Source organism: Watersipora subatra, chromosome 3 (assembly GCF_963576615.1).
Source record: "Watersipora subatra chromosome 3, tzWatSuba1.1, whole genome shotgun sequence".
Classification (NCBI taxonomy): domain Eukaryota; kingdom Metazoa; phylum Bryozoa; class Gymnolaemata; order Cheilostomatida; family Watersiporidae; genus Watersipora; species Watersipora subatra.
The window spans coordinates 70,995,038-71,010,986 of NC_088710.1; the positions used below are offsets into that span (position 1 = coordinate 70,995,038).

The following is a 15,949-nucleotide window of genomic DNA, read 5'->3' on the forward strand; positions in this document are numbered from 1 at the left end:
CAAACGGAAATGGCAGCAGTTAGGGAGTAATTCATATCGACACAATCGACTGCTATAAAGTAGGTAATGCGTGGGGTTGGCATCTTAACGTAGATTTTCCAACTTCCTGTCGTAAATTCTCATGGATTGTTGATAGTCTTGACTGTAATTATCGGCACTGGTACATAGGGAACTCGTGTCTTGTCTGCAAGGTCAAAAAGAGGGATGTCAGAGGTAAGCCTTGTGTTACGTTACTATATGGTTACTATAAATCGTTTTGTTGTGATTTTATATAAGGGTCGGTAATAGGCCTTCACACCCGCCCAAGTTCACAAAATTCTACCAGAAATTGCTATAAACAATTATAGTGCATACTGAGTAGTCTTACCTTACTACAAGAGAAGATAACTTTCACATTAATATTTACAGCTATTTGACTGTTGAAACATCAGTAGCTCAGCTGGGTAGCAACAAATCAAAGTTATATTTCATTAACACATCCGGGCGTAATAGGGTATAGCCTTAGTAGCGGACAGTGTACCAGATTGTATCATGTATTCTATGCCGTAACTGAACCTAAGTAGGCCATAACCTCTAACAAGGGGCTTTACAGAAACGTACCTCATTATGCCATACATGTGCTTTTTCAACATCATGATTTGACCATGTTGAAAAACTGGCTCTCTGATAAAATAACTCTCAAGCATGAAGCGACGATTCATATTTTTTATACTCTTTAATGCTTAAAAATAAGCATTTCATATGCATAATATCTTCTGAATTTTAACTGCGTCACTAATTGCTCTGAAAACTAGCGATTTAGTTAAAATTCATCAAAAAACTAAGTTGAAATTCATCAAAATTCAATCAACGGTAGTGAAATGAGCAGGCACATCTGTTAGGCCATAGTATGAGACTCTGCACCAGTTCAACTAATGTTTTCATAGATTTATCCCAACAGGTTATGAACAACTACAACATTAATACTGACTGAACAGATAGCATGACTATGCAGTGCTAATGGAACACAAATCAACTGTGTCCGTCTGAAGTACAAGTCTGAAGTCAAAGTACCGTCTGAAATTATTGTAATAAGCAAGAAGTCAAGCAGAGTAGCAGCATTGGCTTAACAAAACAGTTTAAAACAACAGCGCTTTGCAGCTCAGCTTACGGTTAGATCATTCTTCTCTTGTTGATATTTTTTATCAACATTGTTTTTATAACTTTGCAGTAAGTAAATCCTTGTATATCATACCTTCCTATATGATCGATAATAAATAAATTGGTATATAGGCAAAATTCGACCCTAATCTATTCCAGATTGACGGTGCGTAGAAGTTTAGGTGAAGCTGAACGGACTGATCAAAAGTAGAAGAACTTAATGTGGTTCATAAAATACTAGTAGAAGTTTCAATAATAGTTTTGTTTCTTTCCCGTAAGTACTGGTTTTTATCAAGACTTGAAAATGACATATCGCAAAAATGTACAATAAAACTTATGTTAACAAAATATTGACCAGAAACAGCTGCAACACTATTTTCTATAATAAATGCTTTTGTTTTTTCAGCTACGTTTTTCTTAAATGTTTACTGTTCAAATCTTTATTCGTAGAAGCGGAACATTTGTTGTTGAACTTTTAAAACATGCCTTTTAAAATAGCTATTTATTACGAACAATCTTTCAGTTTTTGCAAAAGAAGAGTCTAGCCCAGGGGTAACCTACAAGTTGAAAAGAGCAAGCCATTTAGTGTAATTCTATAACCACGACTTGGAAACTAATGCGGGACGTATAAATACGGTACAGACTTTTCTGGTATTTGTGTAATATACTGTGAGTTTCCTCTGCATGTGCAGAAGATTGACCCTTCTAGGTGGTAAACTTATAACAAAAACTAGAGACTGTGTGAACTATATATAACTATAAACTATCAGTTTATAGCAGTGCTCGATAAGTATCCACTAGGAATTGTGGATACTTACCGAGCACTGCTATGAACTATTTTAAATTTAAATCCTATTTTTAGATTAGAATTCTTATTACCTACCATATTTAGAAGCATATAAAATGCCTGTTACGATGTGTTATAAGTAGTTAGTAAAAGTAATGCCTCTCACTCACACATTGGCCAGCATAAACATCAGTAATTTATATGTCAATAATCAATAATGCCTGATTTCTGTCTTCTCATTTTTGTTTAGGCATTTAATGAAAAACGTCATTTAGTTGATGATTACGGATGCTAATAAAACATTATACATACATATGTCTATGTTTTGCATACATATGTCTACATTATGCATACATATGTCTATGTTTTGACAAAAAATGGTAAACCCACATCACATCTTGAAGCCTGCTTTATGAGTGTTTTTATCTCCAAAACTAGCTTTTTGCTCCACTAACATCAAAATTATTTATTATATTATGATTAAATAAATGGTCATAACTAAATTTAATTCTAGAATATTCTCAGTTGACCTTCAAGCACCATCTTGCTCTACACATAAGCTGATCAATAAAATAAAAACAGGTTTAATTTTAAAAAAATTTATTAAGCAAGCAAAAATGCCGTAAGCTACATTACTAAAAGTCTGACTGGATCAACGAGCTGTTTTTGAATGACGAGTCATGCTTTGTATTATATCACAGGTGTACGTACTTCATCTAACCATGTGGTTCTACACATACCATGTTATTTTAATAGACAATACTTATACTTCTAGACAGTGTCAGACACACTTTACATTAGCTGTGCATATATTGTGCTGACAAAACTGTTCACAGCAAGCGATATACAAGCTTGTAAATTACTTGTCACGAGCAGACAACTTCTATTTAGCTTTGAGTCATTGGAACTACATGTATTTGAGACATAACAAATCAGCAAAAAATGAACTCGCCAACATCCAAGAGTAGAGTCTTACCGCATTCGCTGCGTATGCAAGGCAGCACATCAACCCCGCAGCAAATCCGCTCAGCTGGCTTATATGTTATTTGAATGCAGGTTTCAATTGCTTGTACAGGACACCAGCAACCCGATGTACGTACACCTACAACAATAGCAGCCATCTCACATACTATCTTTGATACCCAATGCATTGTAATAATACTGAATAAGAAGTGGTAATCTTAGACAATCTTTGGGAAAAATGTCCTGTGATTGACTGCGGCAATGGAATTGTCATAAATTCGGAGCCAATATATGGTAGATATTATGCCGACGCTATTAAACAGAGATGATATGGTGATCCTTGTGAGAGACAGGGTCAATTAACAACGGTTCTAAAGGTAGGCAAGCATTCTATTTGCAGCTGTCCCTGTTTGACTCCCTCGAGAGTCAATAATTTGACGACGCTATCACGACTGCATTTGACAGGAGAAGAATAATCCTGTTGATTAATTACACTTCATGCTCTGTAAAGACCGGCTTCCTTCATCATACTCAAGAGAGTTCTTAGCGTGTAGCTACAGTTTACTTTAGTAGTAATTGTTTGTTGTTGAACAAGAGAAGAATGGATATGAGCTGTCGATGTCAGATAATAATAATTAGCCTGTCTTGACAAACTGTAATTTTTGCGGAGTTGTCCACCGGCGAGCGGAGCGAGCAAAACAACAGCTTGTCACAATACACACTGCACCTGATGCATCAGCTGCACTGAAAGAGAGTTGTTCTCTTCCGCCTATGCGGCTTGGCTGCGATGTTATGTCGGTCACTCCATTGGTAATCATAACGGATTTAGTCCAAAAATATATGTAGAAAAAAACCAAGATAAAAACGTTCAATTAGAGACCAGTCTTTGCGGTAAACTTTAGTAGAACTTTAGAGTAAAATAAAGTAAAAATAAAATCCATAAGAACAAGTAAAACTGACTGATACAAAAATAGAAATAAAACTGACTGAGTGCACAAATAACGACATGTTTAGTTGCTGTTGTTGCCTAAGTTCTCAAGTTCTACTAAAGTTTACCGCAAAGACTGGTCTCTGGTTAAACGTTTTTATTTTATTTTTTCTACATGAATTTTTGGGCTAACTCTGTTATGATTACCAATGGAGTGACCGACATAACAACGCAGCCAAGCCGCATAGACGGAAGAGAACAATTCCCTTTCAGAGCAGCTGATGCATCAGGTGCAGTGCGTATTGTGACAAGTTGTTGTTTTGCTAGCTCCACTCGACGGGGGACAACTCCGCAAAAACAACAGTTTGTCAAGATGGGCTAAATAATAATATGTTCTAGATGTTGATTCATCCCCCCTTGGCAGCTACTACAGCGACGTGAAGGCTAGCCTCTGCACCTCTTGTGTCTAAATTATTAGCTTTCTGTGGGATTTGATTAAAGAATGTAATGAACAAGACAATAATATAACAATAAAGCATAAGCTATAGTGCGCGCCTTTTTCAGGTGGGTCATCAGGTGGGTCATCTAGCTAGGAATAGCGGTTTGAGCAAATTTGTTAGATGACTAAAATATTCGATGCTAAAGATGAAGAATTAGCGAAGGCCTGAAGTAAATTAGGCAAGCAATGATATTCATAGCTATTTTAATGGCGACATCAAACAAAAGAACAAAAAAATGGATGGCAGTGACCTAAGATTTTATAGAAAGTATCAAGTTTTTTATGCTCAATGTTTAAATTTATGATTAATTCAAAGTTAATTTAATTATCGTTTTGTAGAAGATGAACTTTGTAAAACTCTGTGTCCAACCAATTTGACCATAGAAGCGTCAAACGGGAATTGTACTTTTCCTATTAACTATATGAAAATAAACAAAAAGTGCACAGATTATTAATAATGTACGTACAGAGTACTTACTACAGCTGTGATATTATATTGTATATAGAGTACTTACTACAGCTGTGATATTATACTGTATACAGAGTGCTTACTACAGCTGTGATATTATACTGTACATACAGAGTACTTACTATGGCTGTAATATTATATTGTATATAGAGTACATACTTGGGCTGTGATAACAGACTTCACATCGTTCATTGACCAAGCTTTTGTAACAATAACTGTTCTTTTTTGTGCACTTATATGAAATAGCTGGAAGTGGCCCCGTGCCTCCTCCACACTCCAAACGCGGACTCCCTTGAGATCGTATCTGCCTCTTATAACGACCTGAAGGTACAAGAGGCATAAATGAACAGCCAACCCACACAGCAGACAAGAGCATATATTGAGTTTGTCAGGGTTATTCACAAGCAAATGGGTCAACCTATATTTAAAGAGATTTGGATTGATAGATGTACAATAAAAATCTGTGCCCTTTCAAGGCCGTGGTTTTGCAAAATCTTGAAACAAGTAGCCAGCATTTCTGCCAATGCTTCATACAAGGATGCACCGTGTTGACAAACCAAGTGGCCAATAAAAATAGCCTTTGCTAAAATGGAGACAATGACATCGACGCTAGATTTCAGAACCAGTTGAAATATCTAAAATATGATCACATGGTCAATAGTTATTTGGTTGGCTCTTTGTTGTGGAGCCTGAATGGTATTTGCACAAACACTTGTTCTGTTTTATCTTCACTAAAAGAAAGACTACCCTGAGTGATGATTGATCTGTCATTAATTGTGACTGAATCATTAAAAAAACTGTTCAAGCTAAAAATGAATAAAATGGAATCGACATTCTATCTAACTGGAGTCAACTCCTTTGGCCAATCGAAGACATGTTCGTGGCTAGACTATCAATGAAAGCAGGCATGCTAGTGTTCGACATGATGTAGAATAACTAGCCGTAAAAATGCATTTCAACGAGGTGTGTAGCCACATCACCACCTTCCAACTGTGTTTGGAGCTATTTGTAATATAGTTGTCAATATACTAAAGGTTTGACACAAGTAGTCACTTATGTCCTAGCGATTGAGGCATGCGCAGTAGAAAGTGCTACCTGACAACTGCATACGTAACTCCTCCATAGTCAAGCCTACATCTGGACCAAGTGGATCAACTTGTTTTAAGGAGTAAATTTTTGCGCTGTCACAGAACTGATGAACCGTCATGTCATCCTTGGTCATATCCGGAACTGGAGTACTGTCTATCACATAGAGCTTGGAGGAATTAACCTGTAACCGTCTCATACATCTATAACCATGCTGGTAATGACAGCGGGTGTACACGAGTGCTCAGTAATTACGACTAATTTTCAGCCATTTTCAGAATGTAGTTGACTTTGAATTTCATACTATGTTTACTTTGACACCTGGTACTGAAGCAGGTTACAGGGTTATAGGAACTGCATGTAAACTGGGAAAGGAATAATTATAATCGCTACTAATTATTGTAAAACAGATGCTTCAGAAAAAACAACAATGGTTAAAGTTCAATCAAGACCAGCTGTCGTCAGTAACTCAATTACTCTTTTAGAGCAATGGATCAATACCACAAGTAGAAGTCTCTTTACTCAGTTGGTAAGTAAGAGAGGCGGAACCTAACGAAATCATCCTACTAATAAAATGTTTTAATAAGCTTGTACCTGATTGGTTATTAGCAAAACTGCAAGTGTTGCTGATTAACTAATATATCACTGATTAACTGATATATTATAACTACAAAATATTGTAGTGAATTGGTTGTGGGCTGTATGACAGGGGAATTTCTAGAATTCCCCTGTCATATGTAAATATCAGTAACATATTGCCCAACATCGGTCACTATATATTCTTATAATTAAATCTTATAATAATCTTATAAAATCGAATAATTATTCTTATAATTAAATATTGTAATAATCTTATAAGAATCGTTAGAAAAATATCATCATCATTTCCTGTACATTCACTGCCTTGGATATCAGTTGGAATTCCAAAGTACTCATTATAAGTGTCCAAAATGTCAGTTACTTTGAAATCAGTAAAAAAGAGACGATTACTTTTCAGTACTTCTACGTTAATTACAGAAACCTTTGGCAATTGGACAATGCAGTAGACTGGTGAAATGTGCACGTTTTTTTTCGTGAAATGCGCACGACTTTATGGTTCTACTCTCTGTCGCACGGCCTTATCGGCGTTTCTTTGGCCGGTCTTAATTTTGATTAAAAAAGGCTTGTCAAGTTTTAATGGCGATTTTAAGCCAAATTAATCTGTCTAGTTAAGTATTATCCGATCAGATGGGTAAGTTTTAGGATATTGTCTACAAATTTTCAAGACTTGGTAACATATTTAAATAGGTTTATATGTGTTTTGTACCGTTATTATACTTAAACGACTCCATTAAAAAATGGGTAAATTTGTTGATGAGATTTCGGTACAAGGGTTTGCGACGGTGTTGATGAATAATTTCCGTGAGTTGTGTGCACATATGCATTTATTATAAAGCTCCCAAACAATCGCTTCGCTCATGTTTGGTCATGGGATTACAAAACATTGTAGTGATCTATCATATTATTGAAATTGTAAAAACCCGTTTTTAAAAAGCACAATTTGTCAGAATGTTTCAAAAACTAAAAATGTATTTTTGAAACTTGAGTTCATGTTAGAAAAGTATCGGATAAGTACTCTTTAGGTAATGTAACTTGAAAAGTTTAGACCTAACACTTACAAACTTTAAAAAGGAAAGACAAACAACAGATGGAAGATTCACATTTCTATACTGAACTAGGAGCAGCATCACAAGCACTGTTACTTAAAGTCAATAGTAAACCTGTCCCAAGTATACGTAAGATGAAGTGCTATGTGAAGGTCATTTTTTTGCGAATAAACTTCAAGCTCAGCCTTACATAAGCTGAAAATAAAGATCGTAGCAGTGATACAAACTCACATATATCCCCTTGACTTCTGAGAGTGCCTCTTCTAGCTCCTTGGGTTGTACTTCTCTATCCATAGACTTTATGAGACAAACTTGAATTCCCGGTGATACATCTACACGATGCAACGATATTCTCTGCCAAAAAACACCATTATTGACAAATGGATGAGAAGTAAAGGAGTAGAATACATAGAAATATATCTACTCAATATTTACACCTTGAGACGTACTCGATGAAGAATACTTCTCTGGTAAGAAACTAATTAGAGGAGTGTTTAAAAGTCAGATGTTACAGTTTTAAATCGTAATATAGAAAAGGAAAAACCCATTAAATCCACTACAAGCCACCAATGAACAAACTTGTGGATAGATCGGACTATAACATTGCGAGTGTTAACTAGACGATTATATCAACTTCAAATATATGTACATCGAGGAGCTTACTGAAACACTAGACTCGGTTGATAGCTTGAGGTCAAAACCAGGTCATCCTATCAGAAAGGAATGCAAGATAGTTAAATATTAGTATTATATTTCAAGAGATAAGAATGTATTTATTATTAACAGCTTTATGCAAACCTGTTTTGTACTCAACTTACTCAATAAAAGTTTAAATGTTTTCAGCTCTTAAACAGATATTTTTTAACTTAAATTTTTTATATTAATTAAATTTAGTCAAAGAGAGGCTGACTCCTGTAGCTACACAAGAAAAGTGATCCATATAATGTACACGCTAGAAACGCTGGCAACATATTTCTATTAATCAAGTTGTCAAAGTCAATATCCACACATTATTAGTAGCACATAAGTCCACAGGTCATGTATAAGGATATAATTAGCAAGCAAACTAACCATCAATAAAGGCCAAGGATGAATTTACATGACCTGTGAACAAAGTCTGATGACATTTGTCATATGCTAATTCTCACTTTTTTGAAGTAGTTGTAGACTGTGATGTCGGCAGCGAATAGTTCAGTGTAGTTGTCCTTCACATTAATAATCACTTGCTCTGTGCTCTTATCTCCATTGTCATACTCTAACTTGAACTCCTTTACCGTTGCTTCCTGTATTACAAGTTAGACCTGAATTCTCGAGAAAACGATAGTATTATATTGACTAGCTTTCAACTATGCATATTAGCTGAGACAATGCTCTGGCTGCCAACTAGTCCCATCCAATTTTCTGCCTCTGCTATGTTTGCAAACTAGCTGTGCCTCCCGTGTTGCCTGTGTATTAAAAATCAGCTTATAAACAATGAGAAGTGATGAGAGTTGCCTACTACTTGCTATTACCCTGGCACATTGCCAATGGAAAATGGTTTTAAAAACCAGTTTATAAACAATGAGAAGTGATGAGAGTTGCCTACCACTTGGTATAAGCCTGGCACATTGCAAATGAAAAATTCTAGTAAGCGCGTTAATAAACGCTAGGCTTCTAATGACGATACGCCATGACATTGCGTCAGCATTGTCCAGCTACAGCTATTACATAATAACAGCTATAGCTGGAGGGACACACATACTTTGAGAAATTTATATATAGATTAATCTATGATCTTGTCTATAACACAATAAGCATTGTTAGACTATAGTTGAGTTGACATATCAAATTGCCTACAGTGCTATTATAGTTGAGTTGACATACCAAGTTACCTACAGTGCTATAGTTGAGTTGACATACCAAGTTATTTACAGTTTTATAGTAGAGTTGACATACCGAGTTATTAACAGTTTTATAGTTGAATGAACATACCAAGTTACCTGCAGTATTATAGTTGAGTTGACATACCAAAATACCTACAGTTACCTACAGTTACTTACATACAATATACATAATTTACCTGCATTGCTAGCAAATACTCTTTGTAATTTTCTTAATTTACATATTGTCAGAGGTTGTCTACAATACTATAAGACCCTAAAGCACTAAAATATTACATAAAATGCAAGTGTTACTTGTTCACTGCCATACCATTTATTTTTGTATATTTTAATATATTACTAAGTACATGTATTATTGTAAGTTATTATTTATAACTAGATATATAACAATCTATTACTATATATCATAACATATTACTGTATATTTGTATATGTTATGATATTTTACTGTACGTCATTATATATTACTACCTGTTTAATTGCCTGCGACTCTGGTTTTTCTGAGACAGTTGTTTCAGGCTTGTATATTGCCTTCACTTGACTCGCATTCACCAATAGGATTGCGGCTCCAACGAACAGCGCAACGAGAATGGTGATGGTGAAGGCTAAGACAACCGTCCAACTCTGGCAGCCATGACTTGCTGAGCGTTTACCTCTCTAAAGTGTACAATGACAGGATGATGTAAACTTCCTGTACAGCACACACTCGTATTGAACAGCAAGTTAACCGTGTAGTCTACACCTAATAACAATATTATATTTAGAACTTCTTGTATACTTCACTAGCCAACGAAATGGACAAATGTTAAATTCGCCAAGTCTATATGTCATGCACACAGTTTGTGAACGTGTTTATCGCTGATGCTACTATAACACTGTAGAGTACTTCGCTAGACTCTGTTACAACACTAACATTATTATTCATAACCAGATGATACAGAGTTGTTAAAAAACTGTTCTATTTCTGATTAGATGAAAGCGAGTTGAACTTCCTTTTCCGGTTACCCAAATCATACCGAATACTTAACGGCTTAGCCTGTTCACGCAATTATATTATCAGCATACAAGCAAACTGTAATATTCTTATCAGAGGAACTTCATGAGATGCTATCGATTTCAGTAAACAACTGCAGCTTGTCACATCTGTTCTGACTCAAGCCTAAGAGTGCATTTGTATAATATACACTCTAGTTGCTCTATTCAGAGTGTCATTGCTCTATGTAGAGCGATGATATAAATATGGTGTGCTCACTCTATGCAGATTGTACTGCTATGAAGAAATCAGTCTATACAAAGTGTATGTAGACTGTCTTTCATATATATTCAGGCGTAGCATACCATATGATCACCGTAAGTCAGTATACCATGAGTCACATATGATCTGTAACGCTGTTGTAAGTTATGGTATGTTCATATGGGGTTTGGTTTAACTTTTTGTAATGAAAACGATTGTTATACAGCCAACTACAGCAAACTCAAGTGTTTGCTGAGGTTCATGGAAGTTGAAGATACAAGAGTCGCATGCTCAGATGGTTTTATTTGTAATTTAGCTCATGTTGTGGTGACTACACATTCAATTCTCCATTTTTTAGACAAATGACGACTAAGTGGACTCGCTAAAACAGTTGCGTGTGAAGGCTTATGAAGTGTGTGGGAAAAAAGCTTGACAGAGCTGAAGTGACTATTTTCTGAACTGATTCAAAAGCATGCTGGTGTCTGACTGCATAAAGTCTATTTCAGATCTGTCTACATTTAAAATATTCAGAGCTTTTGAATATTTTGAATGTATTCAATCTCTCCACAATCATTGTATCTTTAAACTTCAAGGATACTTTTTGATAAAGTCATTATTACTTTAAAGAAATGATAACTGTTTGTAGATTCCCATATAAGTGGAGGTTATTGTAGGTTGCCAAACTTTTTAAATTCTAGTTGTACTGTATTACCAAATTAGGTTCATAAACCCAAAATACTCCCTTGGGCATGTCTTTCGAGTGTTTACTTATATTGGCTATTTGTCTCTCTAAGTTTACACTCTCAGCCCTTCTTAAGTTATTACCGTTTAAAAGTTTTGTTGTATTCCGCTTTTTTCAATTTTGGTTCAAAAGTAAAATTTCATTAAATTAGTGTTTTATTACAGCACACCAGTCTGAATTTTGGCAGTTTTGAACTACCACTGAATACCGCCAGAGAAGTTACAAGATCATCATTTTCATCGATTAAAAGTTCTTCCAAAGATAAATGATGGTCATATGTTAACTTCCTTCACAGGATGACATATTTATGTTTAAATAAATTCCTGTGCAATATTGGATGTTATCGAGGGCAAATCCTTGAAGCGCAGAAGTACAGTGTATATTGTGCTTTTATATCGTTATACATGTACATGTACTTTCAGCTGGAGATGAGATATTACCTCAGTGGGACAACATAGGCATGATAAAACTCAGTCTAGGCATACCATGGCACTAGTAGATGTTATTTTGATTGTTATTAGTGCCATGAGGTGTGATCAGTTGTAGCAGTTATGGCAGCATGGGGCAGTTAAAGGGCTCTAGTCAGCCATTATCTGAATGAATATATGAAAAGATTTCAACGATGCTCCCTGATTTCTAGCTCAGTGAATAATAGGAACTGCAAGAGGATAAAGCAATAAACAACTCCCACAGCTCCTCATTAATATTACTATTAAGGAAATGTGTGGTGCCTAAAGAGTCTACACGCGGGACTCAGTGTTTACACAATCTATGCATAATGTTTACCCACAACCCCCTGTTTAGTATCCTGCACTGACTACACAAACAATGGCCAAACATACAAACAGCCATTATAGAGAAAGGAAGAATCCAAAGCCCGCCGAGTCTGACGAGTCTGACACGGTTGGTCGAGAACTAGCGATGCAGTTGCGTGTTTTGTTCAGGTGACAATAAACAAGCTTAAACAGCTAACAAAAAAATATTCTCTGACACAAATTTGTTTTTGTCAGATACTAAAGTAGTTTCCTCACTGTAACACGCTGCTGCAGCTATAATAGGACAGCCAGGTAAACCATTCAGAACACAATGAGCATGCCGAGCCTTCTCCTACCCATGCAGTCCCCAGTTTGACCAATCACTTTCTCAGTTGCTTATAATCAGCAGGAGACAGCAACTTCAGACTTGCTCTATATGTCTATGGATGGTTTTCCTATAGTCGGGATGGCCAATGGTTACAACCCATTGCAAAACGATCCAAAAAATTAAATATCTGCAGTGGATTCAGCTGTCAACCTTTCGGTAGCATCTTGCCATAACCTGTGGCTATGTGAAAGTGTCAGTCCATAAGCAGTCCATAAACAATATGACTTGCCATAACCTGTGGCTATGTGAAAGTGTCAGTCCATAAGCAGTATGACTGTAACAGCTCTGTATGAGGGTAAGTAAGGCTTATACAGAGAATGAGGAATTTAAGGGTGACAGGTAAAAGCTAGGAGGAAGGAACTATTCCAGTAGCGGAGGTTACATATAAGAGCTGCCAACAGCTGTACTGAATGATGAGAGGAATACCGGGAATGAAGGAAGCAGCACACAATCAAATATAGCGATGAGATGAGTGGTGAGGTCATTTTGTACACGAAACCACATTTAATAGTTGAACAATAGAGGCATATGGAAAGAACCTCCTTGAAACTCATTGTTCGTATAAATTATTTATTAAAAATGCAAAAGAACATACATATTCTAGGAGCATTTGTTTATCCTTTCATAGTGAAAAAAATGTACAGCTGGTACTATGCTAGGTTTATGTTGCAACAATGCATGTAAATTTAACTAACATGCATGAAATACTTTTAATATGTTCACAATTCATTAGTCCGTTCCTGCAAACATACCACCAGCGCAGAAAACAGTCAGTTTTGCGAGAATTTATCATGCAACGTTAACATCTGAACTGATTGGTGACAGCTGGAAAGATGTCTCAGCTGCTAACAGTTGCCCTTGTTTCCAACTTCAGGTATGAAGTGGATCAGCAAGGAAAAGAAAATTATAAAACTTAATAGCTAAAGGAGAGGCATAACATTAGATTTTTTACCACAAATATCATTAATTGATGTTTTATATTTTCAGCTTTTTAAATGATTTAAATCTTTCTGTTTTTCTCGAGTTATTTTGTGGACTCATTGAATGTATGTTTAATTTGTATAACAGATTTCATTTTAATTATCCAATTTGTAACTTACCATGTTTTTTTCTAACTCGTATTCACAAAATGAAAAATGAAATGGCTACAAGAAACTTTAAATAAAAACAACTACCGTAAAACCTCTAATAGAATGCCACCTCTATTTAAAAAACCGCATCTGAAAAAGAGGTATAAGAGATTCATAGAAATTGAATAGATTTGAAATCGGATCATGACCAGCCATTCTACTATATTGATGCTCTGGTCTCTAGGAATATAGCTGTCCGTAGTTAGCAGATGTTATATAATATGCAATTGGACACTCAAAATCCTATTCTTCCCATCAACTCAACACGTAATCAATTTAAATATTGAGTCAAGTTTCTTGATGGCACCTTTAATGTGTCTATTGTTCAGGTCTCTCAGCGGAACTAGTCATTTGAGCCTAAACAAAGTAGTGTATACTCTATGTGGATATTAGGATGTTTCACGGCTCTATGACAGTGCTATTGATTCTAATCCACATTTTTACTAGCTAAAAATAGGCAGAAACTTTAAGTATCGCAGCAAATGGTCTGTACGGTCTGATAAGAGACTGACAAGGAAACGGAAACTAACGGCTGTGTAAATTGGAGTGAAGACAGTGAAATAATTTGGTCTTAACTTTGGGATGCGTGAACGAGTTGATATTTGGTGGCATATCGTAAGATGCATTAGTCGAAGAGGTAATAAACAGTTAATACCCACATTTCCATTGTCTTCTGATGTGTCAACACTAGGCAGACCAGCGTTGATCATTGGTTCAGCCGACGTGACTCCATCTATTTCACTGTTTGCTCCGTACGAAGACATGGCTGTGGCGAATATAAACAGTCTCTCCTTTGGCTGTCAGCAAGCTCTGCCGCCACCCTTCCCATCAGCTGTGGAGTTTGCCAAAAACAATCTTAAAATTGTTCTCATTAGCCTGAAACAAATTTGCATTTGCTGACATATCAAATGACAGCGTGTGGAAGGTGGCACCATAATGAACAAAAGCTGGCAACATGGTTGTATCAGTATTTGTTATCTCCAATACTCCTCGCATTTCCAAATGAGAGCATCTCAATCGAACCAACGTAGGTAGTTTAACCCAGAACGGGATGTATTGCTACTAGTTGCATAGCGAGCAGAGAGTAGCCATACATAACTAACGCCTGAGTACAGTAACGGCGTACAGTAACTATACGCCTGAGCAGTTGATGAGACAAGAGCAATGGTTATACAATTACTATTAACTCAAACCGTAGCTGTACAAAACTATGAGACATGTCATAACGTATTGAGCCGATATTAGCCTCCAACTGCAGACACAAGTTGTATATTTCTGACGGGTCGAAGTATGCTCGCTGCGCCTTACATCCGCTATTAGACTCGGTCAATGATATGATACTGTAAGGCTATACGACGTATAGAGCTTGTCTATATAAACTTATTGCCTGCGATGTATTTAAATTGATTGTTCATAGATATCAGAAAATTTCTCATTTTTCACTCACCTGTACATGCTGCTCTCACTTAATTAATATAGTCACCATTATTTCCTACTCACCCGCACACATTGTCTTTACTAAATAATACCACCACCTTTAAACCATGCGTGGTCTAGGCATAACATATAGAGCTAGCTTTAATGACACTCAAATATTACTGTTTACCCTGCCAATTCACATCATTTAACGAATAAGTTAAATGTCCATACTGCTAGCAGTATTTACTATGTACACTTACCCTTTCCAATTGTGAGTTGAGAATTTTGAATAAGCGGGCAGTCCTCAGCTACTCAAGTGTGACACTGTTGTCTAAATAAAAGCGTATTTCAAAGTAGCGTGATGAGCAATCCAAACACGAGGGCGGCTACTAGTGCCTCTCTATTCAGTCTCTCTCAACAGCCTGTGTTATCTTTTCTTGTACATTATCTCTCCCACCAATATCACCCAGCTTGACCGCGCAAGGTACATGTAATATTATCTAAGCCAATGAGGCGACCCTTGGCATTCGCCAACAGGTGTTGTGAATATGTTTAGCTTGGTTACCTTACGCTTTGACATTTCCACTATGGTGATAACCGTGAGCGCTCTGCCAAGCCGAGTGGCAGCTTCAGCTTGCAAGGCAGCGGTGAAGAAGTAAACAAACAATACTAAGGCCATGATAAATTATTATAACTTATTGCTAAGTTAAGGCGTTATAGCGGGTCCATTAAAGTGTGTAGTTTTTGCAGCTGCAAAAGATTCAGTGAACTGCTGAAGTATTTTAAAGTCTCTGAGCTCTTTGTAGACTGGAAGATAAGTCAGTCTTTGTGAAGCTGCCAATAGTATTATTTCTGGAGAGCCACGTGTTTACTTCACAAACTT

At 36.3% G+C, this 15,949-nt stretch overlaps 1 protein-coding gene across 1 annotated transcript; it reads right to left on the minus strand.

Annotated features, from left to right (window-relative positions):
* Nucleotides 1–43: 43 nt before the first annotated feature.
* On the minus strand, nt 44–15,492 carry LOC137389992 (uncharacterized). Its single transcript, XM_068076202.1, has 9 exons — nt 15,327–15,492; nt 14,307–14,523; nt 9,870–10,055; nt 8,667–8,801; nt 7,750–7,872; nt 5,882–6,056; nt 4,946–5,107; nt 2,904–3,029; nt 44–184 (listed from the first exon to the last, which is right to left on the minus strand). The coding sequence occupies exons 2-9, from the start codon at nt 14,409–14,411 to the stop codon at nt 120–122; spliced, it is 1,077 nt and encodes a 358-aa protein (XP_067932303.1). The 5' UTR covers nt 14,412–14,523; nt 15,327–15,492; the 3' UTR covers nt 44–119.
* Nucleotides 15,493–15,949: the final 457 nt, after the last annotated feature.